Here is a 27,344-nt window from a genome sequence, read left to right as displayed (position 1 = left end):
GCTCGTGTTTTGTTTCACTAATGCTGATCTCGCAGCACGCGTGACAGGCACGCCGCTACATACGCACACAGATTCCTGCCTTTATTAAAGAGAAAAATATGTTCAGCCCCTCCTTCCGAAGCTTTGAATATTTGATTTGATTTCTACTAGAGCTTTGAAGCTCAAAAAATGGTATTCGGAACAGCCCTAGTGCACACCCAAACATTAGATCATTTTAATTGAACATGCAATTCATTGACTTTATGCGGTTAATTAATAAACAATCGGTATCGGCCTTTCTCGTGCTATTGCCGATATGCCGATGGTGTCAAATTCATCAAAAATCGGCCGATAAATATCGGCGGCCGATGCATCGGTGCATCACTAATTATTTATGCTATTATAGCAACATTACACACTAACTAGGGTTTAAAAAATGGTATCAGGAAGAACGTGACCTTTAACATGTAAATCACTCATGCTTGCCGCCTTTTCCACGTCTGGTGTGAACGCACCATAAGACCCGAGCTTTGGTTTGGCTTGCATTTTACATTTCTTCCAGCTATTTAGGGTTACGAAGAACAAATAAATATAATAACCAAATATTTTTCTTTGAACATGAAACAGGTTCCAGTTACACAGAATTAAGTATTATGGTGCAAACAACAAAAAATTTGACACATCAGGTTAAAGTTGTCCAAATGAAGTCCTTAGCAACTGCATCTCACAAAATTAACGTTTTGATATATTTTCGGCAGGAAATTTACAAAATATCTTCATGAAATATGATCTTTACTTAATACCCGTGCAACTTATGACTGGTTTTGTGGTCCAGGGTCACAATTAGAATAGAAATGGGATCGATCGGGGTTACCTGAGAGCAAAGTGAAGGTGACTGAATAAATGCCGTTCTCCTTGGTGGCCGCCATGCTCTCGGTGTAAGTGATGTCCACCTGGAATTTAACAGGCTTCTGGAAGACGGTGGGACCGGTCGTAGATTTGTACTCGGCTCGAAAACTCGTCTGCGAGATGACGCTGTGACTGAGGCTGGGTATCTGTGAAAGAAGGATACGAGAGGGTTTGGTTTATCGATATGTACCTTAAAATCAAAATCTTAATGCTCGGGTTTGGTCCAAAGCGATTTACACTGATAGCGTAAAATCTCATTATTAGATTATGAGACTTGAACCCGGATTTCACCGACAAGGTCACATATAGTGCCGACATTACTGGTGATACGAGTTTGAGTCCCTGCCCAGGATCCCATTCCCTTCATTCCTCCCTGTCACTTTCCACCTCCACTGCACATCTCCAACAAAAGCCAGAAAATGAAGTTAGAAATAACCATGTTGTTTAAATGCACCCATACATTTGTATCAGATGATCACATTGAAAAGCCACTATTGAATAATTGAACATGGAGAAAACATTGCTAACCCACAATAAAACCACCTTAAACAGCACACCAAATTTCTTCCCTTCTCGAACAAATCTCTTCAGGCACAACATCTATATGCTAATGATTTACGCCCCGGGTTGATTTTCTGTTGACCTCTCATAAGTGGCAGCTGGGAGGAAAACATGGCTGACATGTTACAGAATTGAAACACGAATCAAAAAAGTGTTTGCAGATGTAAAAACACTGGCTTCTGGCTAAGCAAAGTCTTTCAATACGAAGAGCGCAGCAGCGTATACTGAAATATTCATAAGCGTCATTCACAGTGCTCGGAGACGACATAAATTGCTTACCGAGAGAAAGGCGTGGACGATGTCGGCCTTTATGGAGCTCAGCGGTTTGTCCCTTATGACCACGAAGATCTGCTCTTCTTTCTCAAGGTTGATAAAGTTACCGAACCAAGATTTTTTGGCGAGTCTGCGAAAAGAGAGACATTTTGTGAAACTTCTTTCTAAAAGTCTTCGGGGTAGACAAAAGCGGTCTTCATCCCGACTTGATATATGATTAATCATGTGATGCTAATGCAAAAGAAATTGATATTGAATTATTCATAATAGGGAAGATATGAAAGAACAGCAAACAGCGGAGCGTATATGTCGGCCATAAATGAACATGATGAACTTTGCCTGAGGTCATCTTCATGGTCGTAAGAAAAATTAATTACATCGCAAGAAATCGTAAGATGTCCTAGACTCAAAGATACAATAAAAACATTTAGACTCATTCTTATTTCAAAGCATCTCCATTATTATGTGACTTTGTTATTACAGCACTATTCATCAACCCCACTACTGAATCTGAAACATTTTCCAACACTTTATTGTATTAGTTTTTTTGTTACACGTTACATGTAATTATTATAATAATGACAGTAAGTAACATGATTACATGCAACTAACCCTAAATCAAACCCTAACCTTAACAGTGGGTTCACACTAGCCGTGTTTGAGGCGTCAAATTCGTGTCATCGAGACATTCACGCAACGCGTTTTTCCGCCAAAGTTCAAATTTTTCAATTTGCGTGTTTCCCGTGCAACGCTCAATTCATGTGAACTAGACGCAAATGCGGCGGAAACCCGTCTACCGCGTCACGCTAAATGCCTCATTTGTGCCGCGAGACCTCCACTTAAGTCACATTGACTCAACTTTAAAATCACTCTAGCTTGACGCCTCTACCGCGGCTGGTCTGAACGCACCATAATGGTTAGTTCACCCAAAAATGTCATCATTTACTGACCCTCATGTTGTTATAACCTTGTATACATTTCTTTGTTCTGCTGAACACAAATAAAGATATTTAAAACGATTTTGTAACCAAGCAGATCTGGGGCACCATTGACTTCCATGTATTATTTTTCCTAACAATGGAAGTCAATGGTGCCTCAGATTTTAGAACAACTCGGGGGTGAGTACATGACAAAATTTTTCATTTTTGGGCGAATTATCCCTTTAAATGTATAATTATTACGCTATTAGGATAGAAAAATATTTGAGATACAACGAATCGAAAATCTGGAATCTGAGGGTGCAAAAAATAAAAATATTGAGAAAATCACCTTTAAAGTTTTCAAAATAATGTCTTCAGCAACACAAATATAAAGTTTTGATATATTTACCGTAGGAAATGTATAAAATATCTTCATGGTTTACATAATCAACGCTTTCTCCACGTTTAAATGTACCGTAACTAACTAATGTTGTTAATCATTAGTACCTAAAGTGATAGTTCAACCAAAAATTTTAATTCTGTCATCATTTACTGACCCTCATGTTGTTATAACCTTGTATACATCTCTTTGTTATGCTGAACACAAATAAAGATATTTCAAAATTATAACCAAGCAGATCTGGGGCACCACTGACTTCTATGTATTATTTTTCCTAACAATGGAAGTCAATGGTGCCCCAGATTTCAGAACAACTTGGGGGTGAGTAAATGACAAAATGTTTCATTTTTGGGCGAATTATCCCTTTAAATGTATAATTATTATGCTAATAGGATATGAAAATATTTGAGATACAACTAATTGAAAATCTGGAATCTGAGGATGCAAAAAATAAAAATATTGAGGAAAATCGCCTTTAAAGTTGTCCAAATTAAGTCCTTAGCAACACAAAAATAAAGTTTTTATATATTTCTTTTTAGTTTTAATATAACACAAATAAAGATATTTCATTTTTTTGTAACCAAGCAGATCTGGGGCACCATTGACTTCCATGTATTATTTTTCCTAACAATGGAAGTCAATGGTGCCCCAGATTTCAGAACAACTCGGGGGTGAGTAAATGACAAAAATTTTCATTTTTGGGTGAATTATCCCTTTAAATGTATAACTATTACATTATTAGGATAGAAAAATATTTGGCTGAGCTATAACTAAGGGTGAGGGTGCAAAAAATTTAAATATTGAGAAAATCGCCTTTAAAGTTGTCCAACTGAAGTCCTTAGCAACACAAAAATAAAGTTTTGATATATTTACTGTAGAAAATGTATAAAACATCTTCATGGTTTACATAATATCCTAATGATTTTTGACATTAAAAAAATATTGATAATCTTGACCCACACAATTTTATTATTGGTTATTGCTACAAATATATCCGTGCGACTTACAGCAATACTAGTTTTATGGTCCAGAGTTAAGTATAAGAAAAGGAGCCTGCTTGTACCCTAAGCAAGGCCGCCTTAATGCACGGGCTTACCTGGGCTGAAGCCCAGGGGCCTCCCAAGTTCAAGGGCCTCCCAAGTTTGCGTTCATGACGAGCTGAAAATGTCATATTGTTTTGTAACTTGTCGGGTTTTCTGTCAATCACCCTAATTGCACGTTACATGGCTGCTGATTGGTCCGTTGTAACTTAACGTGAAATAAAATGTCAGTAACATATTTTTTATTCTGCGTAATGTAATTAAGTGCGCGTTGTCAACTTGACATTCCTGCACGTTAGACTGAGTGTGACAGAGAAACGGGAAATAATCCAACAACAAATGAAAGAGTAATTTCTGAAATTTCATAATGCACTAGTGAGGTGCAGCTCTCTCTCTCTCTTTCGTGCGCGCGCTCGCTCGCTCGTTCGCTCTCTCTGTGCTCGTTCAGCTCTCTGGCATGCAGAAGTCTCTGACCCGTGCACAAGAAACTGTGCCGCTAAATTAAGAAAGGAGTTCCCGCACATAATGCTGTTAGTTGTTATAAAGTTTAAGTTTACTCGCGTTTATATCAGTGACTCGTGCGCAGCTGAGCGATGTAGTTTGACGCGACGTCAGCTCACAGTACACACATCTGTTGGTAGAAAGACGAGAAAGAGACGCAACGGTAAAGGTGCAAGTCTAAGAAAGTAAAGAGCGACAAGACCATCTCAAATGATCATCCCCTGATAGCACCATTATAATCTCACTATCTAAAGATGTTATATACAGGTATGTTCCCTGTCTGTCTTGTGCATATTCATACTTGGTCGGTTTACATGCTTATTTATGCATAAATACTAAATACAATGCATACTATATCTTCAATAGCCTACAAAATAAATAAATGATTAAAAAACAAGATTCTGTCTATAAAGACTTATCTTTTGTTATCATTAATGCATTTTCACTTTAAAACTAACTTTAACTTATTATATTTTTAAAACTGTGGTGAGCATTTAGTTAGTGAGTGGCAATTTTCTGCAAATTATATTCCAAAAACTATATAAACATAAAGCTTATAAGCATATAAACTTTCACACATTTTGGTTTTATTATCACCACAAGTTGCTGTGTGTGTTTGTTAAATAAAGTGTCTTGTGTTTATGCTCAAGTGGGCTCAGTGATATGTTAATAACAATATTATGGTGTTTTCTGGCTCAAAGAGGGAAAACTCACTGTTATATGTCTCGAAAGAAACTAATGCATTTTGTGATGTAGATTACCTAGATAATACACTTAAAAAAAGAGACTATAAATCGATGGGAAGGGGGGCCTACAAAACCTCTTAGCCCCGGGGCCTCACATTAGGTTAAGGCGGCCCTGACCCTAAGCAGTTGTCAATTTATCTCTGTCAAGTAACTGTCCATCTCAAATTCAGTCAGGCTCTGTAAAGCTTCAATCGGCCGCCGTTGTGCATCAACAAAGCACAGTTGCTCGAAACCTAGCTTTCAGACCCTGATTTATGGCAAAGGATGAGAAAAGAAAAGCAGAAAACATCACGGCTTATCCAGCTGGCACAGAAGGCGAGAGCGAGGGGGATAAGTTATGGAAGACAAAATAGAAAACAAAAGAGAGGCGGATGAAGCATCGCTCCGTGTGGGAAGTTTCTGACTGCCGCCTCACCGAGAGAAAGATGTTACCGGGTTTCCATTAGAGTAAAAAAACTGAAAGGCTTCAACAGAGGGAAGCATAAGTCACAATGATTTCTAACGCTTTAAGGGTGCTTTACATCAGCTTTGTTGTTGGGTAAGTATTGTTCAAAGCCAATAATTCCTATTTTTTAGAGAATGCTGTTTGACGCCTACAATTTGTTCTGTTTTCGGCATGGATTTGACGGCATGGAGAGTCAGAAAAGCACTTTGTGCTCAGTTTTCGCCATCTTTATGTACAAAAGTCACCAAAATATTGTCCAAAATATAGTAATTGTATACTTTTCACAGTACAGCTGCATTAAACTGAAAATGTTGTTAACCAGAACTAGCTGTCACATATTAAGTGTTTTAAATATTATACACATAATAACCACTAGGGGTGTCACGATTCTCCAAATCCTCGATTCAATTACATTTTCGATTCTAAGGTCACGATTCGATTCGATTTTTCCTTTTTAAAAAAATGCTAAGCCATTATTATTTATAAGCAGCTTCTCTTCTGTCTCACGTGCACGCGCTCTTCCATCTGTCCGAAGTCTAAACATAAACTAAAGTAGTAATCCTAACGTATTTGTTCAGTTTTATGCATTTCATGCAAGCTGAGGCAAACTATCCCATTTGTTTACGCTGGACCAATGTTTTTAAAGGCACCTCTGAGAGGTTTTTTCCAAGCTGACTGGATGTGACATGGAGGCGTGGCAGCATCGACAATCCCATTTTTTAATTAGAAGTTCGAGGTTGTGACTTAATTTCGATAGATTTCAATTTAAAATCGAAATCGTAACACCCTTAATAACCACATTAGTTATCCCAAACTGACATTTGATATTTTATTTTATTTAGAAACATACATTTACATTTTCTTGTTTTATGCAAATTTAAAGGAATAGTCTACTCATTTTCAATATTAAAATATGTTATTACCTTAACTAAGAATTGTTGATTCATCAATCAGAGATAAAGTTAGAAGTGACCAGACACATCAACGTTTTTCCTGTTTGGGACGAGTAGTTGTGCGAGCGGGTTTGGTGGTACAAAGTAAAACGTGGCGCTTTTCTGGGCGGATTTAGAATAGGAACTGTGTTTTGTGGCGTGGTGGCGCTTTTGGGAGTACTTCGACTCGGCGCAGTAACACCCTCCCTCTCCCATTATGAGAGTGAGAAGGGGAGCGGACTTTTCAGGCGAGTCGAGGTGCTCCCAAGGGTGCTGTTGCGCCATAGGGTGTGGTTCCTCTTTTAAATCCGCTTGGAGGAGCGCTATGTTTTGTTTTGTACCACCAAACTTGCTCGTGTGGCTGCTCGTCTTGAATGGGAGGGGCGTTGATGTGTTTGGTCACTTCTGGCTTTGTCTCTGGATGGTGCCGTTGAATGAATGGGGCTAGGCTGGATGCTATCGAAGCGGCACGCACGCAGATGGTGGAGGGATGTATCAACAATTCTTGGTTAAGGTAGTGACATGTTTTGGTGTTGAAAATGAGTAGACTATTCCTTTAAGCTTTGTATCTTTGTGTCAAAATGGATTTATTGCGTTTTGGAACCAAACTCGTCATATTTTCATTGTATGAATGAAATATAAGTTTCATTGCAATCCCAAAATATCTGACATCAAAACCATTGCCATTTGTTGTCATTAATAAAACAAATCTGTTTTTGTGTCATTCACTACAACAACAACAATGTGACTTTGTGCAACCCACCTGATCCCACAGTTTAAAAACCCCTGCTAGATGCAGGATTCATTGTGACAACATGCCCCAATATTCAGGATCATATGGGGTAAGTTGTCCCAATGCGTGTTAAATGAACAATTCAATATTAAAAAAATATATTTAGAAATACAAAAATAAATTAGTTTTCTTTTAAAAGAGAGGAGTTTATATGACGAGTTTGGTTCCAAAACGCGATAAACTGCATTTTTTTTAAATGAGTTACCGGCGAAATCAGTATCATATCAGGTCAGTATTAAAAAAAAAAATTCTACTATTTACGCAAAATCCAATATATGCCATGTTATTCTGTTATCTTTCCTCCCTTTATCCCAAAACGCAATTAACGCCACTCCTCCTTTTCTGCAGAATACAATAAATCCGCTTAACCAATCACAGCGCACCATTCCACGCACTGTAAACAACAATGGCGGCGCATTGAATTCAAACAGAATATGAGGCAAGTTGGCGTGTTAAATGAACAATTTAATATTTTCATTGTCAAAAAGTCACATGTGTGTTTGTATAAAGACTTATCCTGAGTTTGAAAACTTCTGGTTTAGAGGCAGAATTCATTGTGACAACATGCCCCAATATTAGGGATTGTATGGGGCAAGTTGTCCCAATAGAACAATTCAATATTTTCATCTTCAAAAAGTCACATGTTTATATATAGACTTACTCTGGGGAAGACTCTGGCGTCAGGCTGGACATTTCCTCTTGCGTGGGAACTGTTCAAAATAAAACAGGGCATCCATTTCCGTCATTTACAAAGAATGTGCCATTTTTAAACTGTACATTTTAAAAGGTTAAACATAATTAAGCTTAAAATTGCATGCATGCTTGTGAGTATTTGTGAGTCATATGTTGCCCGTTGTGTTCAGGATTATTAAAGGGAATATCCCAATAAGCCTGAATCATTAACGGGTCACATGCTGGTTTAAGGATTTGGAAATTCTAGCCGATGCTCTTTAAAAGAAAGTGAGACGGTAACTATGGTGACAGGCTTAATATTAGTTTACAGGCTATATGTAAATGAGTCAATTTAACCATAACAAGCCAAGAAACAGATACAGGTTCAGATCTGGAGGAGGTAAAAGCATATTTTTACCCTAAATTACTTAAAGGTGCAGTGTGTCATTTTTAGAAGGATCTTTTGACAGAAATGCAATATAATATACAAAACTACAATATCATTGGTGTATAAAGACCTTTTTATAATGAACCGTTATGTTTTTATTACCTTAGAATGAGATGTTTTTATCTAGATGCACGAGGGTCCCCTTAAGTAGAAGACGCCATTTTGTGCCACCACGCTTCTACAGATGCCCTTAAAGGACAACATTTTTTTTCTCCAACGATGACATTTTTATGCGGTGATGGCTACTGTAGCTTCTCTATGCATTTCAAAAGCGAGAGGTGCGCAGTGGGCTGAACCGTTGGTTGCAATTCGTAACCTCACCACTAGATGCTGCTAAAATTTACACACTGCACCTTTAATACGGGGATTTGGAGGAACTCGCAAAAATCTTCTTATTCTTTAATTTTTGCCTATGAATGATTTCAGGTTTTTGTGACACATTACAACCGAAAGAACTGATTTGACTTTTTCTTGTGATGACATTCTTTCGTAAAACAGGAAGTTGGGGCGGGACATATCCAAATGTCAAACATCTAGGTGTGTTTGACTTGGGAATCAACATGGGGCATCAAAGTTTTGGGAAATCGCCCTTGCAGCACTTCAATGTCATATGACAATCGGTCTGCGTAGCAATCGATTTCATAAAGCCTTGTTTCGAATTTCATCCAGTACCTTGCAATTTCCTGCGATGAAAGCGCGGCGAGCCCAGGAAGCTGTTCCTGATGGTGTTGAGGCGTGTCTTCCAGGGCATTCCCCCAATGGAGGGGCTTGGGGGCGGCGTAGGGCTGGGTGTCCCCGATGGGCTGTCCTTAGGCGTGTGTACCGGCGTTCCTTTGGGGGTGGGGATAGGGCTGCCTCTTGGAGAGGGGTGAGGTGTCACCTGTATGGTGGGGATAGATTTGGTGGTGTGGTCAGAGCCGGGACAAGGATGGAAGTGGTGTAGACGGATGGGTGATAGAGAAACGACAGGCCTGAAGGGAACCAACAGCCGAGGGGGGGTGTTGGAAGCGGGGGTCGCCCGCTGTAACAGCGTGCTACCGGGTATACGGGGCGGTTGAGGCTGGCAAGGGCTTGAAGGTTCTGACTTGGCCACCGAAATGTGTTCAGGCTCAGCCTCAGGTAGGGGGTTGGATCGGGTGGATTTTAAGGGTTTGTCATTAGTGTTTGTTGGGAGAGTTAAGGTCCTTGGGCAATGTGGGAGAGACTCAGATATGGAGTTTGGTGATAGGGAATTTGGAGTTGGGGATTTTGATTTTAAGGAGTCTGTGATGCTGGAACTGGGGGATAAGAGGAGCTCGGTGGATCGGGGTGGGACAAAAAACTTTCGGACAGGCTTTGGGAAAGAAAAGAACCAGAGCGGAACACAGGCACGGCGCGGCATAAGGAAACATTTAAGGAGAAATAAGCCGGGGTGATGCAGAAGAAACAAAAAACATGCAGTTAGGCAAGAAAGGTGGGCTGAAGATGCAACAAGACCATTATAAAATGCAAATCCAGTGTTATTAGACAAATTAGAGAAAGCAGCCAATGGGAAAATAAATTTGACACTGTGAGATGAGCAACTGTGGGTATCAAGCAAGGAGCAAGAATTTAAAGCTTGTAGGCATCTCAACATCTCAAATCTCTAAACACAAACAACAATTTGCAAAAAGAAATATAATATAATCCAAGTAAACAAATTCACAAAAGTAACAAGCAATAAACAACCCTTAATTTAAATTAAAATCATCGAAAAAGGTCTTACGTGGGATACAGAATGGCTAAAACTCGGAGACATCAAGTGAACTTCTAAGTCTATTTCTTGTGTAAATCGGCTCTATACATTGTCACGCTTTAGGAAAAGACTCTGTAATCTTAAAGAAGTCAAGTGTGAAGCTTTAGCCTGGAGCTTTTGTGCTAAACAAAGGAGTGGGATTTTCCACAGTCTTCCTTGAGCCGGATTTACATTGTGGGGTGGGACGACATATAGGATAAAAAAGTATTTCTCCATATAACAAGAACTTTATTCTTCTCCAACTTGCTTTTGTTTTTTGTGTAATTTTGTGAATGGGTTCGACATTTCTGTCACTTGATTTGTTTTTCATACCAGGCCTTCGTAACTTTTCCATTCCTTGATGTTTGGAGGTTTTTCAATGTTGTAAAACTGTATTTCAGTTTGAGAAGCTGTAGCATCCCAAGATCACATTTGATTAAAATAACTAGGTGTACAGGATTAACTACAAGATTCGAAATGCACTCATACTCTCTAAACATACTTTAAATAATTCACTTTTTATTTTACACAGTACCGGTCAAAGGTTCGAAAACACTCAACTAAAATGTTATCTATAAGCTTAAAAATTATTTCATCCAATGTGTACGTTTTAATGTTTGAAATTACTTTTGTAGACAATTTTTTTTCCTATATTAGTAAACAAAATGTTTATTTCAACTGAATATTAAAGGGGACATATCATGAAAATCAGACTTTTTCCATGTTTAAGTGCTATATTTGGCTCCCCAGTCCTTTATCAACCTAGAAAATGTTAAAAAGATCAACCCAGTAACTTAGTTTTGGTAAATCATTCTCTGCAAGCCTGTAAAAAATAGCTCATTGAAATTCGGCTCCCCTTGTGATGTCAGAAGGGGATAATACCGCCCCTTAATCTGCACTATCCAACCACGGCACTGCCATTAAATGCAGAGCTTAGCTAATTTGCATTTAAAAAGGACACCCAAAAAAATTGCATTTTTTTGCTCACACCTACAAAGTGGCAATTGTAACATGTTATAATAAATTATCTATGTGATATTTTGAGCTAGAACTTCAAATATGTACTCTGGGGACACCAAAGATTTATTTGACGTTTAAAATTTCTCGTGAAATGTCCCGTGCACAAAGACATTTATTCTTTTTTCATGTTTTCAGTTGTTTCCAACGGAAGCCCTACGCTTAAAAAAAAGGATTTGGTGTGTTTTCTCCGTGCTGAGCGCCGGCGCTCACCATTTTTCCACATTCAGCACCGAGCACCCAGAGTTGAAAAATGTTCAACTTTGGATGGAATGCTCAGCTCGTCAATGTCACTTTTCACTCAGCTGTCCAATCACTGTGGAGGAGGGGCGGGACAAATACCACAACAACCAACCGGTGCATCATACAACGACTGATAAGCAGAAGCATCATAGCAACCAAAGCGCTTAGCTGAAGAAACGCTGGTAAACGTGCACAGTAGGCGTCCGCCCGGCGTTTTTAGCCGTGTTTAAATAGCCAATAAGAGCACCGAATAGTTGGGAAAATCTTAAATATTGTTTAAAATTTATCCCAGGGTGAGACCTCAAAAAGCTGCAAAATACCTGTAATTATATTTGTGTTAAAGAGCACCTATCGTCTGATTCTCGGTTTTACATTTCCTTTGGTGTGTTTTTCAAATCTGTGCGTTTCAGGAATAGAATGAAATCTGGAGCTAAAAAATTTACGGTATGTGAAAAATAATGTGTTTTTTAACCATAAACCCCGCAAACACATTGTATTATAACAAATATACAAAATAACGTTGTTTTTTAGCAATGAAATAGGTGCACTTTAAGTCATAATTTTGATGAGTTTACTATTAGTCTGTAATATGAAAAAATACAAATTTAATATGTGTTTCAAACTTTGACTGGTACTGTATGTTTACTTTGTTTCCTAAATAGAAATTTACTTTACAAATCAGAAGTTACTAAGTAGAAAGAGGAAAAGTAAGTCATGATACAAACCGGACTCAAACCTATTTTGCCCACTGCTCCAACGTATCACAAGCACCTGACCAATGCACAATATCCAGTTTTCTATTCGATTTCTATACTAGTTCACAACGATCACCAAAACTTTTTGTTCAACCCACAAAATAAACGTATACTTTCATAGCCAAAATGATGATGAATCACAACTGTATGTGCTTTATTTAATGTTTTTGTCACGGACAGTTGATTGTTTGATGGTTGGAGGTTATGGTTAGATTAGATGATTGCTGATTGGTGGACAGAGAGAAGCAGATGTTCTGGGGGGTGGAGTTTACTCACCCGTGGGCTGCTGAGGGGACTGGTGGAGAGACCAGAGGACGCGCCGCTGATGGACCGTGACCTGTACAGACACACACCATAAAACTCACAGTCAGATCCTGAGAGAAGTCAACATCATATTCGATTGGCTGCTGTTTGGGGACCAGATCTACTCAATAAAAATCCATCAGGTCCCACACATACTTTCACATATTTGACATCTTTCCAACAGTGACGTCTGTATGATCCATCTACACCACTAATGTATGTGTAAGTTCCTATTGGTTTACATTTATTGGCTGTTTGGCATTAAAATGTCAGTGAAAAGCTGCAGGTATTCTGATGTGTTTTTGGACAGCTGATGTCCACACAGATACAGATCGAACATTTCAATCATCTTCAAGATGGATGCGGTACATTGTGAGCTCACAATCTGTCTTCATTAAGAAAGATAATGGCTTTTAATCTCTCATGTTTTCTTATTCCAACATACCTCCATCTTTAATGACAAGTGTGTTTTTCCCCATCCAAATACAAACAACTGAATTATCAGGTACAGATGGTAACCACACTGCTTTGATAAAGCTCCTATTTAGCTTTGTTATCTAGTTTAAGACCACATTTTCTTACAAACACTTTTGATGAAATTCACACTTAAAGTCCCCATGAAATCAAATATTTTTTTATGTAATATTGCAATGTTTATTATGAAAATGTTATCTGTGTAAGTCTTTTTTTATTCATGTGCCCTCATAAACTTCAATCAAAATCTGAAAATTTATATACACCCTCTCGTTGCGATCATTCTCTGATGACATCAGCTAGATATATTGGGCGGAGCATATGTTAACTCCGCCCCTCCATCTGTCAATCTGCTTCAAGTTCTGTTTCTAAATGAAATGCCTACTTTTCTATTCACAGTGGAAAACACAAGCCACGCCCACTTTTTTATCATATTATATTCCGTTTCACTCGGAAATTATCACAACAAGGTAGTTAAGTCGATTGTGACTCCTGGTTCACTTTAAGAATGTTTTTGGTAAAAGATGGAAAACAATGGTTAGACCACACAATGGTGCTTTGATTTTGTGGGTTATACTGTACATGGTACATTTCTTTGACATATATGACATATATGGGTCAATAACGTGACGTTAATTATTTTGTGTCCGTATGGATAAATTAAATTTAAAATGATTAAAATTTCAAAATAAATTTGCTGATTAATTTGAGGACCAAGTCTAAAATTTCTGGTTTTTTGAAGAGTTTCGTTGCAAATTGAGATGACACCGTTTTTTTTAATTTTTCAGAAATCTCGTTTTTTGGTTGTGCATTCCAGTTAATATCAATTCAACTCCAGTTGGTTTGTTTTGATTTAAACCTTCATAATTTAAAAAATACAGCTAAGTAGCAACATAAAACAAAATAATAACATGATAACATATTAATAAACATCTTTTGACAAAAATGTTAAAAACGGATTTATCTCGTTTTGCAACGAAACTCTTTAATTTAATTTTAAAATAATATTTGGGGGATAATTGCAAAAATGTCAATGTGGTGTAACCGGTATGCGTCAATTGGTGTAACTAGTATTTTTTTTTTTATTAAAATATAAATATATTCATAAAAAATTGGAATAAAATATAATCATCTAGTTTAGTGTAATAATTTTTTTTTTTACATACATTTTCACATCATTTGTCAAAGATTATTTAGAAAACAGAGCTGTTTTCAGCATATGTCAAGACAAATATGACAAAAACGCATTAAAATGTACATTTAGAAATAACGAATAAAATTATATTTTTAAATGATTTTTTATGATCATGCTTACCATCAAGATGAATAAAATATTTAATATTTCTCATTCTTTGATGTAATTGGCGGTTACACCATTTAACATTTTCAGGTCCATTCAGTCTTAACTGAAATAAAATGGTGCAAATGTAATTTTTTATTGCATAAAATTAACATAAATAAACTATGCATTGACATAAACCTGCTGCATGCTTTAAAAACAAGTTATTTAAAAGATGCATTGAAATTGAGACAGCAATAGATAAAAACTTAAGCCCTTCTCATACAGAGATTACGGAAAATACACTGAAAATGTTTCCGGGATTTGTCTGGGATCGTTTGATTGTTGTTTCATTCACACTGCCAATGATTTTTCAGAATCTGTGCGTGCTTTTACACACATACCGTAAAAATCCCATAAAGACATGTGACATATTTAAAGTCCTGCACTTGGTAGGTTTTTTCCACAGCGTCTAAAGTTTGCTAATTATCTGTGATTTCTCTCTTTTGAGATACCACGCGCATGCATGTTAGTTTATGACAAGATCATAAGGAGCTGGTGAATGATCTCAGCGAATGTTACGGCAATGTTACTAGGTCTTCTTTACGGTAGCGATCCCAGAACATTTGTGTTTGTGTTCACAAAGAAGCCTCTCTGCCAATTTTACGGAAATTTTCTAGGACCAAAGTGCAGTGTGAATGCGGTTTTAGATAGATGATAAAACAGATATCTCTATTTATATCAAGTGAAGGCTGAAACCTCTACAGTATGTGTCATTCGATGTGTGGGTGTCTAGAAGAAAAAGTGGACTATTGAGACAGCTGTAATGATAGTCAAACAGTCAGACACAACCCAGCTGTGGCTAATAATAGCTCATGCTTTATTTTAGAGTTATGTAGGTGTCAGAACCGGATAGATGGACTGTCTCCAAGCTGATTTTTTGGAGAAATCTGTGTTCTTGTAGCTCAATTGGTATTGCATTAGCAGTACAAAAGTTAAGGGTTTGAATCCAGGAACACACATACTGATAAAAATCGCTTAGGGTGCAAGTGTCTGCCAAATGCATGCATGTAAATATAATTTAATGCATGCATGGATTTAAAATCATGGATAATGATCAATCCCCAGGAGCATGAAATGAACTAGTGAATATTAACTAGTCACATCATTTGCACTTTTCACCATGCAGATACCATGTGGGCCATATTCACACATGGTGAAGCGCATACAACATGTGAAGATGCATATTTACACGTCAATGATCAGTCATCTTTGTTTACAGATAAAACATCACTTGTATTAAGGTGTTATGTGTGCGAAACAAGATTTTTGGAGAGCTGGTCTGATGATGAGATTTATAATAATTAGCAATGATTAATAATAAATCTTTTGACTTTAAATGCTGTTCTGGAGTCGGATTAGATGTCTTTCAGAGGTTAACTACACCCAGATGGCTGTTCTGGAGTCAGTGTAGGATTAAAGAGGGTTTTGAGAACGATCTGGAGTGCTTGTGAGGATTTTCAGGGTGAATCCATAGAGAAGAACGGAATAGTATTAAAACTAATGCTTACAAAACCCAACATACAACAGGATTAAATAGGCAGAATGAAGACCTGCAAATCCCATAAACAATTACGCTTCATCTGAAAAATGAAACAAATAATATATAATCTGACATTAAAGAATATTGTGCACTTTGCAGGATGCCAAAAATAGCCAGGTGGTCAGAAAGTAGAAAGTAGTATTTTTTAAGGTATACAGGTGTTTCCTCTTGAAATGCAATCACTCGGTCTATATGGTCTTTTGAGATCCTCAGGTGGCATCTACAGTATGTCAGTCTCGGGTCATCTCCAGTCAATTCCCCATTTCAGTCCCGAATCAGATGAACGTCTCGCCATTTGAGTGGGAATGAAAGGGTGTAATGAAATTGGCTTTTGAATTGAATTGGAGGAACGAGAGCTGCTCTTATATTAGGTGAAAGGTGAGGGTTCGAAGTTTGTGTGGAAAAATGAAAGCGAAAAAAGATAGTGGCAGCCAAATAAATATAGATGGTGCTCTGCCTAAAGGGCGAAACTTGAAGATTGAAGCCATGACATTAGAATATACTTGAATATACGGTTTTAATTTCATGATGTGCATCTGTGGTCTTATATTAACCCTAAAAATAACCATACAAATAGGTCGTTTTCACACACAGGTATCACATTTTTCAGAAAACAAATGGCTTTCAATAAATTACAATTATTGATAATAACTGTGTGTTGTAAGTTTGTAAATAGACTTTAAATAGACAAAAATAATAATTGTGACTAGTGAACTTACACTTTAGACTTGAAAGATATACTGTGTAGTACATACAAGTCATTTAAGTGTCACTGATGTACATTCTCCAGCCGTTGTCAATCAATCCAGCAAAATTTGGTGCATACTAACCTAACACACTCCGAACAAAAACTATAAATATATTGTCAACAAGCATAATTTGTCTACACTGTAACAATGCAGCATGAAGTTAAAATAACTTTGTTTTGCAAGTTATTTATTATTTTAAGTTTTGACCTGTGAATAGTTGACATAACTTATAAAAACAAGTTAAAATTGTTAAAATGCTGCCTTTTTTATAGTGTACTTTCAGGAGCCATTCAAATGGTATTGATAGCGCAAATGGTTGAAGAGTTACGATTAAATGAATTGAGCTTGGCAGAAAGTGTCTGCGACGACACATCCGGTTTAATAGAGTTAAAATAATTGTGGTCTTTTAAAATAAATTACAGTAAGCATGACTGGGATATGTCTGGATCAAATTCACCCAAAATAAAAAAACAAGATATTATATATATTATATATATATTATAATAATAACTATCTTTTTTAAATTATTTATTATTTCTTTATTTTTATAATAAAAGTTTTATTTATTTTTTATCTCGTCAATTAAGAGAAAATATTTGCATGAAAAAACGTGTTCCTGATGAGTTTTTATGGTTATCTGTAATACAGCGATTATCCACTAGATGGATAAAAAAAATCAATAAAATATAAAACAATTTATACAAAAAAAATTAAGAAAAAAAGTATTTATTAATTTTAAACTCTGTGTATGTTTTGATAATCATGCTGAATCTGATCTCTAACAAAATTCCTTCACAAAAATGCAATTATTTTGGCTTTTTGCTAATTTTATTTTCTTTTTTTAAAGAAAAATACCCATATTTAAGAGTTTATAAGCAGGGAAAAATATTGACAGGATGAAAATGTTTTCCGTTTTTTGTTTGTTTGTTTGTTTTAAAGCAGAAGGTCTATTCTTTCAATTGATATATTTGTATGTTTATATATTTTTAAAAGAAAAATAAATAAAAAACACAAAAAAATGCTTGCAGGCAACTTAAAAAAAAAAGTATGTTAAAGTCGCAAGGAAATTGAAATGTAATTTGTTTTGGAATATTGTGGTATTTTTTACAAATGACTTATCTGTGAACTTCATTATTTAAAAAAAAAATCATGCTCCATTATAATATTTAATCAAAACCACAAATCACCTCCCCTCCTCAAAATGCTGCATTACCACCTATTTTCTTATAATTCAATGTCCCGTCTTCAATTATTCCTTACAAATGGTAGGCAGATAGGCGGGGTCTAGGAAAAGACCGTAGCGATTAGCATACAGCAACATGAATCAACTTTTAACGATCCAATAAATTCTCGATGGACGAATTCAAGTCCAGCCCTACCTTTATTTCATTTCAGAAGACTTCACTCGGATATATGTCACCACGGGGAAAGTAAATCAATCGCGACTTTAATATATGTTACTTTTGAAATGACATTAATGTCCAACAGTGTTTTTTATACTACTCTCTGAAATTGCTCAATTTAGAATTAAAAGTGCACACTAAAATATTGTGTTAATTCATCCCATGTTTGGGTCGAATATGTTAAAAGAAACCTAAAAAAAATTCCATATATGACCCAACATCTAGCATTTTTACAGTGTACTATACCATCATCAGCAAAGTACGTACCTTACATACTAAGTGTGAGTATGCAATTTGGGATTCAGCGCATGCTTGTGATTCTAAACTCAAGGACATCATTTTTTATACCAATTTATTCTGTCAACATACGTTTCAACTGTCCGAGCACCTCTAATGCGGTTCAGGTCAGTTCAAGGGTCTTGTCAGAAAGCTTTGAACAGGAAAACATCTCTGCATCTTTCATGACTTTTTCCTTTTTGCTCTGCGGTCGGCATCCGGGATATCCAAGCTTTTATTAAACACGCTGTTAATGCAACGGGTGGTAAAGTTGAACAAACATTAAGTCCCTCAATACAACAACACAGACTGAACTCCTGCTAAGCGGTTGCACCGAATAAAAGACAACATTGCTTTTGTGTTTTTTCTTCAGTAATGTTTTTTGGTTTGGTGTGATTTTTACTGCCTATTGCTTGTGCATATAAAAGTATTTATATGTTAAAGTAATTTCTATGTTTAGTATTTAGATCACTTTTGTGGGATTTACAATGCATACATGCCAAAGCATCATTAGATAAAGGGAAAATGGGGTACCGTGGAAAAACACGAATGACTCAAGAGTGTCTAACAGTGGAAATTCGTCAACCAATCACGGATATATTTTGCCAAAGGGGTCATGAAAAATTTCTGAACTACGCAATAGGCGCGAATCTCGGAGGAAAAAACAAACCACTTGACTGCGTCACTAAACGCATAACATAACCAAAAACGATTTAAGCTCGTTGTGTTTAGACTTTTTTCAGTAGTGTTGAGTAATGCACAAAGCAAGCGTGAAACCCAAGATCAATAATGCCAAATGACAGTTTAAAAATAATCTGCAGTCAGATTAATACATCAGATTATTATTAAAATACAGTGCAGGATTCCTGTATCAAATTTTAAATGCAGTGTTTGAATTGAGGGGGGCTGGGGTGGGCCTGGACCTCCCTTTAAGCATTAAGGGATCCCTTCTAAAGCACAAATGATCCCCATAATCTGACATAATTCTAACACTGTGTAAAAGTTACATTAAAAAAAATGTGAAACGACTTAATAAGGATGATTTAAACCAAAGTCAACTGAGGAAAAGAGCATTTTTTAGTTATTAGGTGATGTTGAAATGGATATACATTTCCAGACAGCAGATGACTCTGGGCCAAATCCAAGCCGGAATCCCACCGGATCTGCTGACTTCGGTGCAGATTAGGCCCAGAATCGTCTGCCGTCTGGGTTTGCCTCAGCTAATATTTATTATTTTTGCATGCCACATTCATTCATTTAATACATTTATTTGAATCTCTCACAAAGTACCACCACCATGAATAAAAAGGACAATCTCTAAAATAAGAGGTTTTACGTCACCTCTGTCCATGTTGCGTCATATCGATGGCTCTTCGCGCAGGTACGGGTGAACCTCCTTCTGTAACGCTCAGCACCTCCATTGACTTTCTCTCCGGCCTCCTCTTGCCGTGCCTGTTCAACATGGGTGAATCCACACGCTTCCGAGGCGGATCTACACACGGGTGCACAAACAGATTTTAAATGCATTGGCCACGTTCATCATCGATAAAATGCTGCTTGATCGTGGTTTGATCATGAACACCAGCAGCTGCTGCGATGAATGTGTTTGTTAAGCACTCTTTGGGTATTTCATTGTGCACCATTTAATTGCACTGAATGTGGGCCTGGAACTCGGTATTGAGCGATGCCTCTCTGAATCCATAAAAGTTGCTTCTCTAAGACAAATCGCTCTGTTTTTATCACTTTTGCCACTTTGAATAAAAGCATCTGCTAAATGCCTAAAAGTAAATGTAGATGTGCAAGGCTTTTAAAAAATATGCCAATCACAGAAAATAAAAAATTCCCGAACTACGCAGCAGGCGCAAATCGTCTACGTCAGTTTTTCCCAAACTGGGATTTATTAGTTTATGTGATTATTACACAACACTACAATATATTAGAAAACTGAGAACTCGTGCAAAAGTGACAGATACAGTCTATGAAGCAATAAAAATAAATATTTTTTTTAAGTTAAACATGCAAATGTGCTTTTTAATTGGTTAAATATTTACTTAAAATATTGGGGGTGGGGGGGTTACCTTAAATCAGTGGTTCTCAAACTGGGGGCCGCGAGATGGTGCCAGGGGGGCCCCAGTTTTATGACATTTCATAAAATACATTAATTTATCATGAATTCTGTGTAATTAAACCTAAAAAAATAATAATAAGGCTACTAACCAACAGCACTACTTTGTATACTTTAATATGTTTTGTCTTATTAAAATGTTACGTTTTAGAACAAATTTGTTTTAAAAAAATTTGGGGGGCCGCGAAGGAATGCACCATATACAAGGGGGGCCGCACGCTGAAAAAGTTTGAGAACCACTGCCTTAAATAAATCATTTAGGTCAAGAGGGTTCAGCTGACAAGAAAGTTTGAAAACCAATGGTCTACGTCAATGAACGCACCACATAACCAAAAACGCTTTGATTTCTATATCATGTTTTTACTTTTTATGCATATTTTTAATGACATTTGCCATTATTGACTTGTTGACTATTTCCTAGCCATTTTGTGCATTGCTCAATACTTTAAAAAAGTTGACAATTCTGTAGTCAGATTAATATAAAAATACTCAAGTACAATATATGATTCATGTATCAAATTTTCAAAAGCCCTATGACGAATCAATCTATTGTTTTTTATAAGTCGCTTTGGAAAAAAACGTCTGCTAAATGCCAATTGTAAACGTAAATATGGATGTAAAAGGCTTATTAAGAACTTCAAAAAATGTGAACTATAAACAGATAATCCTGTTTTGAACTTGACCTTTTGCTTGAGCTTGTTGCTTTGTCAGGTATGTGGCTATAAAATTATTGAATACTTTTATTTTCCACAGCACATGTGGCCAGAAGTTACATTAGCAGAACAGTGAAGTAATGTTGAAGGCGGGTAAAAGTTATTACATTCTGGCAAAAATTATTAAAACATCTTAATGCATAATCTGCATTGATCAGTGTTGCACATTAGGACAAGAAACTTTTATTATTAGGCTAATATTTGATTTTACATCATCATAAATTGTACAAAAAGGCTTATTTTTCTCAAAAATCTCTTATATTTGTAAAGATTCGACAAGTTTTCATATCACCGATCTATGATCAAGAGGATTGTGTCATACCGATATCATTGCGTGGTGGGAGGTTCTGGTCCTCATGGCTTGGGTATCTCTCCTTACGATCCAACAGAAGAAAATAGATCATCTTCTCCTGATTTTCACTGATTAGAAATAAATGAAAAACATTTATGAAAACCTATGATACATGTAGCTAGAATTCCATCAGAAACATGATAAATATCAGGAAATGGACATTAATAAAAGCTTCTTTCTAAAGAAAACAAGACATTGGCCATTATGGAGAGATTGGCATTTATTGCAAACACAACCTTTTTTTTAACTCTTCCCCTATTTTTGTGATTTTCACAAGTTTCACAAAATGCTTTCCAGGAAATTTTTCTTCTAAAAATATATAAACATACAAATATATCAATAAACAAACAAACAAAATGAAAAAAAAATCTATATTTTTCCTTATAAACTTTAAATAATAATAATAATAGCAAAAAGTTGAAATAATTGCATTTTTGTGAAGGAATTTTGTTAGAGATCAGATTCTGAGTTTAAAATTAGTAAATATTTTTTTGCTCTAGTTTTTTTATAAATTGGGTAAGTGTGCCATCTAATGGATAGTCGCGGTATTACAGATTAACATAAAACCCCATCAGAAACACGTTTTTTATGCAAATGTAAAAATAACTCGCCAATGGCGGGAAAGAGTTAATAAATGCATAATCTGCATAAAAAATAAAAAATATTTTATTTATTTAATATATCTATTTACAGTATCTTGCTGGTGAGTGTAACTGGACTACCTAAGAAAACATACGATTATCATACAAAAACAACAGCGAAACCCCACCACTAACCCCAACGTCACAGGGGCAAAAGCATAACGTACAAAAATTTCCAAATGTGGTCATACGAGTTAATACGACCGCGTAAAATACATACGAAGATAGCATTGGTTGCATCTACTACACCTTTAGATCAGGTGCAATGGTCTTAAAACAGTTCTCAATCACTCACTCGTCTGACAGCAGATCCTTCATCAGTTTGTTCTTGTCACGGAAGCACCCTAGCGAGTGCATGCTATCCAGTACGTCTGGATCGATGTCATCCGCTGAGGGGACGCTGCGAATCGCCACTTTCCTGGGAACCGGCTGCTCGGGTTCCGGTTCGTTCTTGCCTCCTCTGAAGAGAGCAGAAGAATATTAGACGTGAAACGTTCCTGTGGAGAGACTAAAATTAACCCCTTAAGGGGAGGAGTTCAACGGTATTTCATGCATTCTGACTTATTAACACAGTTTAAGAGTTGTTTCCTCATGCTAAACAAATGCAAAGTGTCAAAAATGCAGTGGGATGTTACATAGCCAGGGTTTGCACAAGTTTCGGAAAGCTTTTTTCGAATACGGGTCCAAATGATGTTTCAGGGGTACGCTATGCGGTAAGTAACTGTGTTATGTTAGAAATAAGCGCGTAAGTGCATATTATATAAACAACATGAACATGTGGGTGATTCTCACGAAACCATTGAAACACCACGGCACTAATGATTTTATCTTTAAAATGTGTAATATAGTAACATTAAAAAGCATCATAATTAACACAATACTGTGTTCTACCTTGCACAATGTGTGATTATAACATAAGAAATTATAATTGTAAATTTTATCTCATTTTCTGCTGAAATTCTCATTACCGCAATGTGTCCGGCTGTGTTTGAACATGCGTTATGTTGTAATTTAATCAAATTAACACAAAAATATTAAGAAAAAAAATAAATGGATGTTTTGCTAGACTACTTTAGATGACAGAAAAAATATTTACTGAATATTCATGTATAATAATAATGAGGAAAAATTAGGAAAATGATGTGTCCATGCCTGATGTTCTCATCCTCCGCAACACTTTTTGAGAACATTTTAAGCACACATACAGAATTTTAATAAAGTTTGATTTTGAGTGACCAAGCACATGGACCAGTTACTTCAAGATGGCTACCAGGTAAGATCATTTTTTTACAGTTAATTCGAAATATTGTCTTGTCAGAATGCTTACACGACATTTTGATTATCATTACCGCAACAGATGCTTATTAAATGTTAATATAATTAATAGAAGCATAATACTTTGATTTTAAATGCATGTGCAGAATCTCCAAATTATGTTCTTTCAGGTTTGTCATGTCATTTTGAAAATATGTCAGTGTTGATGTTTTCTGACTGTTGCGGTAATGAGATTTTTAGGACAAATTTTTTAAATTATGTTACAAAAAGTGTTAAATGATAAGTAAAAATTTTAAATTAATGTTCCCATTTACTCCAGACTTTGTTTTTCAATGTCTGGTGGGAAATTTTTTTTAATTTAAGCAATTTTTACATTTTCATGCTTGACATTTTTAAAATCAAGTTTTTGTGAGAATCACCCATGTAGTGAATCATAAGGTATCCAGTCAGTGTTGTATAAAGTGTTGACTGGTGACTCGCTCCTCCCGCAGCTCGTAACTCCTCCTTCCAAATTTTTTCGTACGTTATCGAAAAGAATCGGGAAAGCTGATCTGTCTTTTATTAATCTGATAAAACTAAAGACTCTTTGAAGATATGAAGGATGCAATACTACTCTATACTCCAGATTAACATCAGATACGCAGAAACAGTGTACATCGTACAGTCTACATGCTCGTTGTAAGTTTAAACGATACATGTCGCACTTTGTGATCTTATAGGATAGCAAAAATCCTGTAGTGTATCTCAGGCTTTAAAGAGACAGCGGTGCATATTTTTTTCTTTAAAGAGTCATCCAAAGAATCCGCATCAATGACAGTAAAAAGCGCAAAAGTCATTTTTGTGCTTCACTGTCTTTCTACATAAAATGAACATTCTGTGAAACCATAATCTTGATATCTTTAATATTGAATGAGTCAAATATATTCAATGAGTGAAATCAAACTTTAATGCTTATTATTAGATTAGGAGACTTTAGCCCAGATTTCACCGGCAGGGTGATCTTAAATACGCATCCTCACAACCCTGCTCCTCGAATCTATTCCAAATATTTGTTGTTGCCATCTGTTATAAAACACGGTGCCGTATATAAGAGCAGCTAAAACATAAGTAGTCCTGTTAAAAGTGCTGGCACCGAACAGGAATCACAGCTGCCACGTCTTTGACCCAAGAGAGGCAGTGAGACAGAAGGGCATGGTACGATCATGTCACATCGACCTTCCCTGCTGTCTGACTGCTCTCCCATTCTCTCTTGAGGAAGCCAGACGACAGTGTCGAAAGCATGAGAGCGGACAGCGAATCCCTGGCGGGCCTGGAGAAATTTGTCCTTGCCGCTGACACGTGGGATCTGTGCCATTTATCACGCACATACGCTGTCTGATTTTCTCTTTTTGTACGCGCACACACATTTAATCCTAGTGTGTCTGTCTCTGACGACCACCCTGTTTCTAGTCTATCTGTCACAAGTAGTGTATCCAGCCCCAGGGAATCATGGGAGTTCTGTACTTACATGTACCACGTGTGCTTCTGGATCAACTCCAACTGTAAGAGAAATTTTGAGCGTTAGATCACAAAAACTAGACTTTGAAACAGACGGGGTTTTTTTTTGGAAAAGACTGAATTGCTGGAAAGTTTAATGCATTAGAATGTGAAAGATATTCAGATTTTTCTTAAAGACTCGGGTTGAAAGTAATGTCCTTGAGATAGTTATAAATGATTCTTGTGACTATACATGCTTCGAACAAATCCCCGGAGGTCTTGGCAAACACAGCGATTACATTTTCTTTCTTCAAAAGCACTCACTTTGGCAACCCTTTGGTACCTTCCCAAACAGCAGACGTATCAGGACCAGATCCGCACCGGATCTGTGCCAGACCTGCCGACGTCGGACCAGATCCGCACCAGATCCGTTCCGGACTTGTCGACGTTGGCCCAGATCCAGTGTGGATCCGGCCCGGACTGGTCTGCTATACCGGAAACCTTTGTGTCTGGTCAAACTGGCTTACGAAATGCAAAAAAGTTTTTTCAATTTTTTGTGCAGTGCACATCAGACAGACGTGGGCGGCCCCATCGGAGGCTTCTCATCCAAGTAGGCGGTTCCTGGTCGGACTAAGCTAAAATGTGGACCACACTTTATGCCTACAGTCAAGACACGCTAGATTAATACTAGACTGGGCTCTTGTAAAAGAGGGGGCGAACTTGAAAGGTAATCTAGGCAGAGAGAACAATCATCCATTTTAATCTGAAAGGCGATACATCACCGTGTGATGACAGATTACTGGGTGGGTAGAGATGAGAGGTGCAATGATATTCAATTATTTTTTGCATATGTACCCTTGAGGGGGTCATAACTGATGTCTTCCGTCGCTCTCGTTCATACGCGCACTTGTGACACACAGATATGTTTTGCATAATGCTAATATGCAAACAGAAATGTGCCCTTGGATAGTGACGGCACCTTTAATTCAAATAACTGGGTGTGTTTCAGTCAAGAGAAATTACTGATAATGAAATGACACAGAGAATGTATATAAACAAATTTCTTGAGGAATTTATTCTCAGATACGTTTGGCAATTTGGCGAGTGATTAAACTCTATCAGTGATTTCTTTAGACGTATGTTGGTGTGTCCTTGAAATTAATTGCACCTTTTTAAAATGCCACAGCAATAAAATGCGACTAGACTAGACAAGGTAACCAGATGTATGGTGTGATCATAGGGAAATGGTCAGAATGGTTGCATTTTTGTAAAAGACTTTTGTAAGAGATCAGATTCAGAGCGATGATCAAAACATAGAATTTTAACTGGTTTTGGATCAGTGGATGTTTAAGTGTGTAACTCTTTCCCCGCCATTGACAAGTTATCTCGTCAATTAAGAGAAAAAATGTGCATGAAAAAATGTGTTCCTGATAAGTTTTTATGGTAATCTGTAATACCCCGATTGTTTACTAGATGGCGCACTTACCCAATTTATAAAAAAACTGAAACAAAAAAGATTTACTCATTTTAAACTCTGTGTATGTTTTGATAATCATTCTGAAGCTGATCCCTAACAATTATAATTCCTTAACAAAAATGCAATTATTTCAGCTTTTTGCTAAAAAAAATATTTAAAAAATACCCATATCTAAGAGTTTATAAGCAGAGAAAAAAGGATAGGATGAAACATTTTCCCCCATTTTGTTTGTTTGTTTGTTTGTTTGAAAGCAGAGGGTTTGTTCTTTCATTTGATATATTTGTATGTTTATATATTTTTATAAGAAAATTTTCCTGGAAAGCATTTTGTGAGACTTTTGTGAAAATCACAAAAATGCTGGCGGGCAACTTTTCAGAAAATAGCTGGCGGGGAATGAGTTAAAGTTTATTCTTGTTGTTGATATTGTATACTTTTTTTATCTGTTCAGCACTTTGGTCGGTCTTCACCGTTTGGAAAGTTGTGCCGATAGCGCCTTCATGACAATAGTTGGCTGGTTTGCCCATTAATGTTTTAAATTATTATTATTATCATCATGGTTTCACATTAACATTCCCACATGACCTCCATTTTCGTGTGTTCACTTCCCACTGGGATTGGTTAAATCCAAGGTCGCATTTCTAGTATGGAAATACTTGATAATTAGTAAAAAACGGCCAACACTAATAGTCACTGTACTTAAATTCACGTCGTTACATATTACCTTCTTCCCCCCAGCCCAAAAAACGCGGGAGCATTTTTAATGATTTTAATGCCTTCCAGAACATGTTCTTCTTTAAATATATAAACTTAC

The 27,344-nt window shown here is 36.6% G+C and overlaps 1 protein-coding gene across 1 annotated transcript in view; it reads right to left on the bottom strand.

The window, feature by feature from the left end:
• Nucleotides 1–27,344, bottom strand: part of LOC141349021 (serine/threonine-protein kinase BRSK2-like) — a 231,910-nt gene that overhangs the window by 12,194 nt on the left and 192,372 nt on the right. The window contains exons 9-17 of the mRNA XM_073868890.1: nucleotides 25,088–25,119; nucleotides 22,601–22,765; nucleotides 21,635–21,732; nucleotides 19,816–19,966; nucleotides 12,664–12,724; nucleotides 9,292–9,499; nucleotides 8,161–8,209; nucleotides 1,729–1,852; nucleotides 854–1,034 (exon numbers count right to left, since the gene is read on the bottom strand). Coding sequence (XP_073724991.1) covers nucleotides 854–1,034; nucleotides 1,729–1,852; nucleotides 8,161–8,209; nucleotides 9,292–9,499; nucleotides 12,664–12,724; nucleotides 19,816–19,966; nucleotides 21,635–21,732; nucleotides 22,601–22,765; nucleotides 25,088–25,119 — 1,069 coding nt within the window. The remainder of the gene's footprint in view (nucleotides 1–853; nucleotides 1,035–1,728; nucleotides 1,853–8,160; nucleotides 8,210–9,291; nucleotides 9,500–12,663; nucleotides 12,725–19,815; nucleotides 19,967–21,634; nucleotides 21,733–22,600; nucleotides 22,766–25,087; nucleotides 25,120–27,344) is intronic.

This window comes from Misgurnus anguillicaudatus, chromosome 6 (genome assembly GCF_027580225.2).
Source record: "Misgurnus anguillicaudatus chromosome 6, ASM2758022v2, whole genome shotgun sequence".
NCBI lineage: Eukaryota > Metazoa > Chordata > Actinopteri > Cypriniformes > Cobitidae > Misgurnus > Misgurnus anguillicaudatus.
The sequence above is the reverse complement of the archived record's forward strand: the minus strand, read 5'-3'. Positions and strand labels throughout refer to the sequence as shown.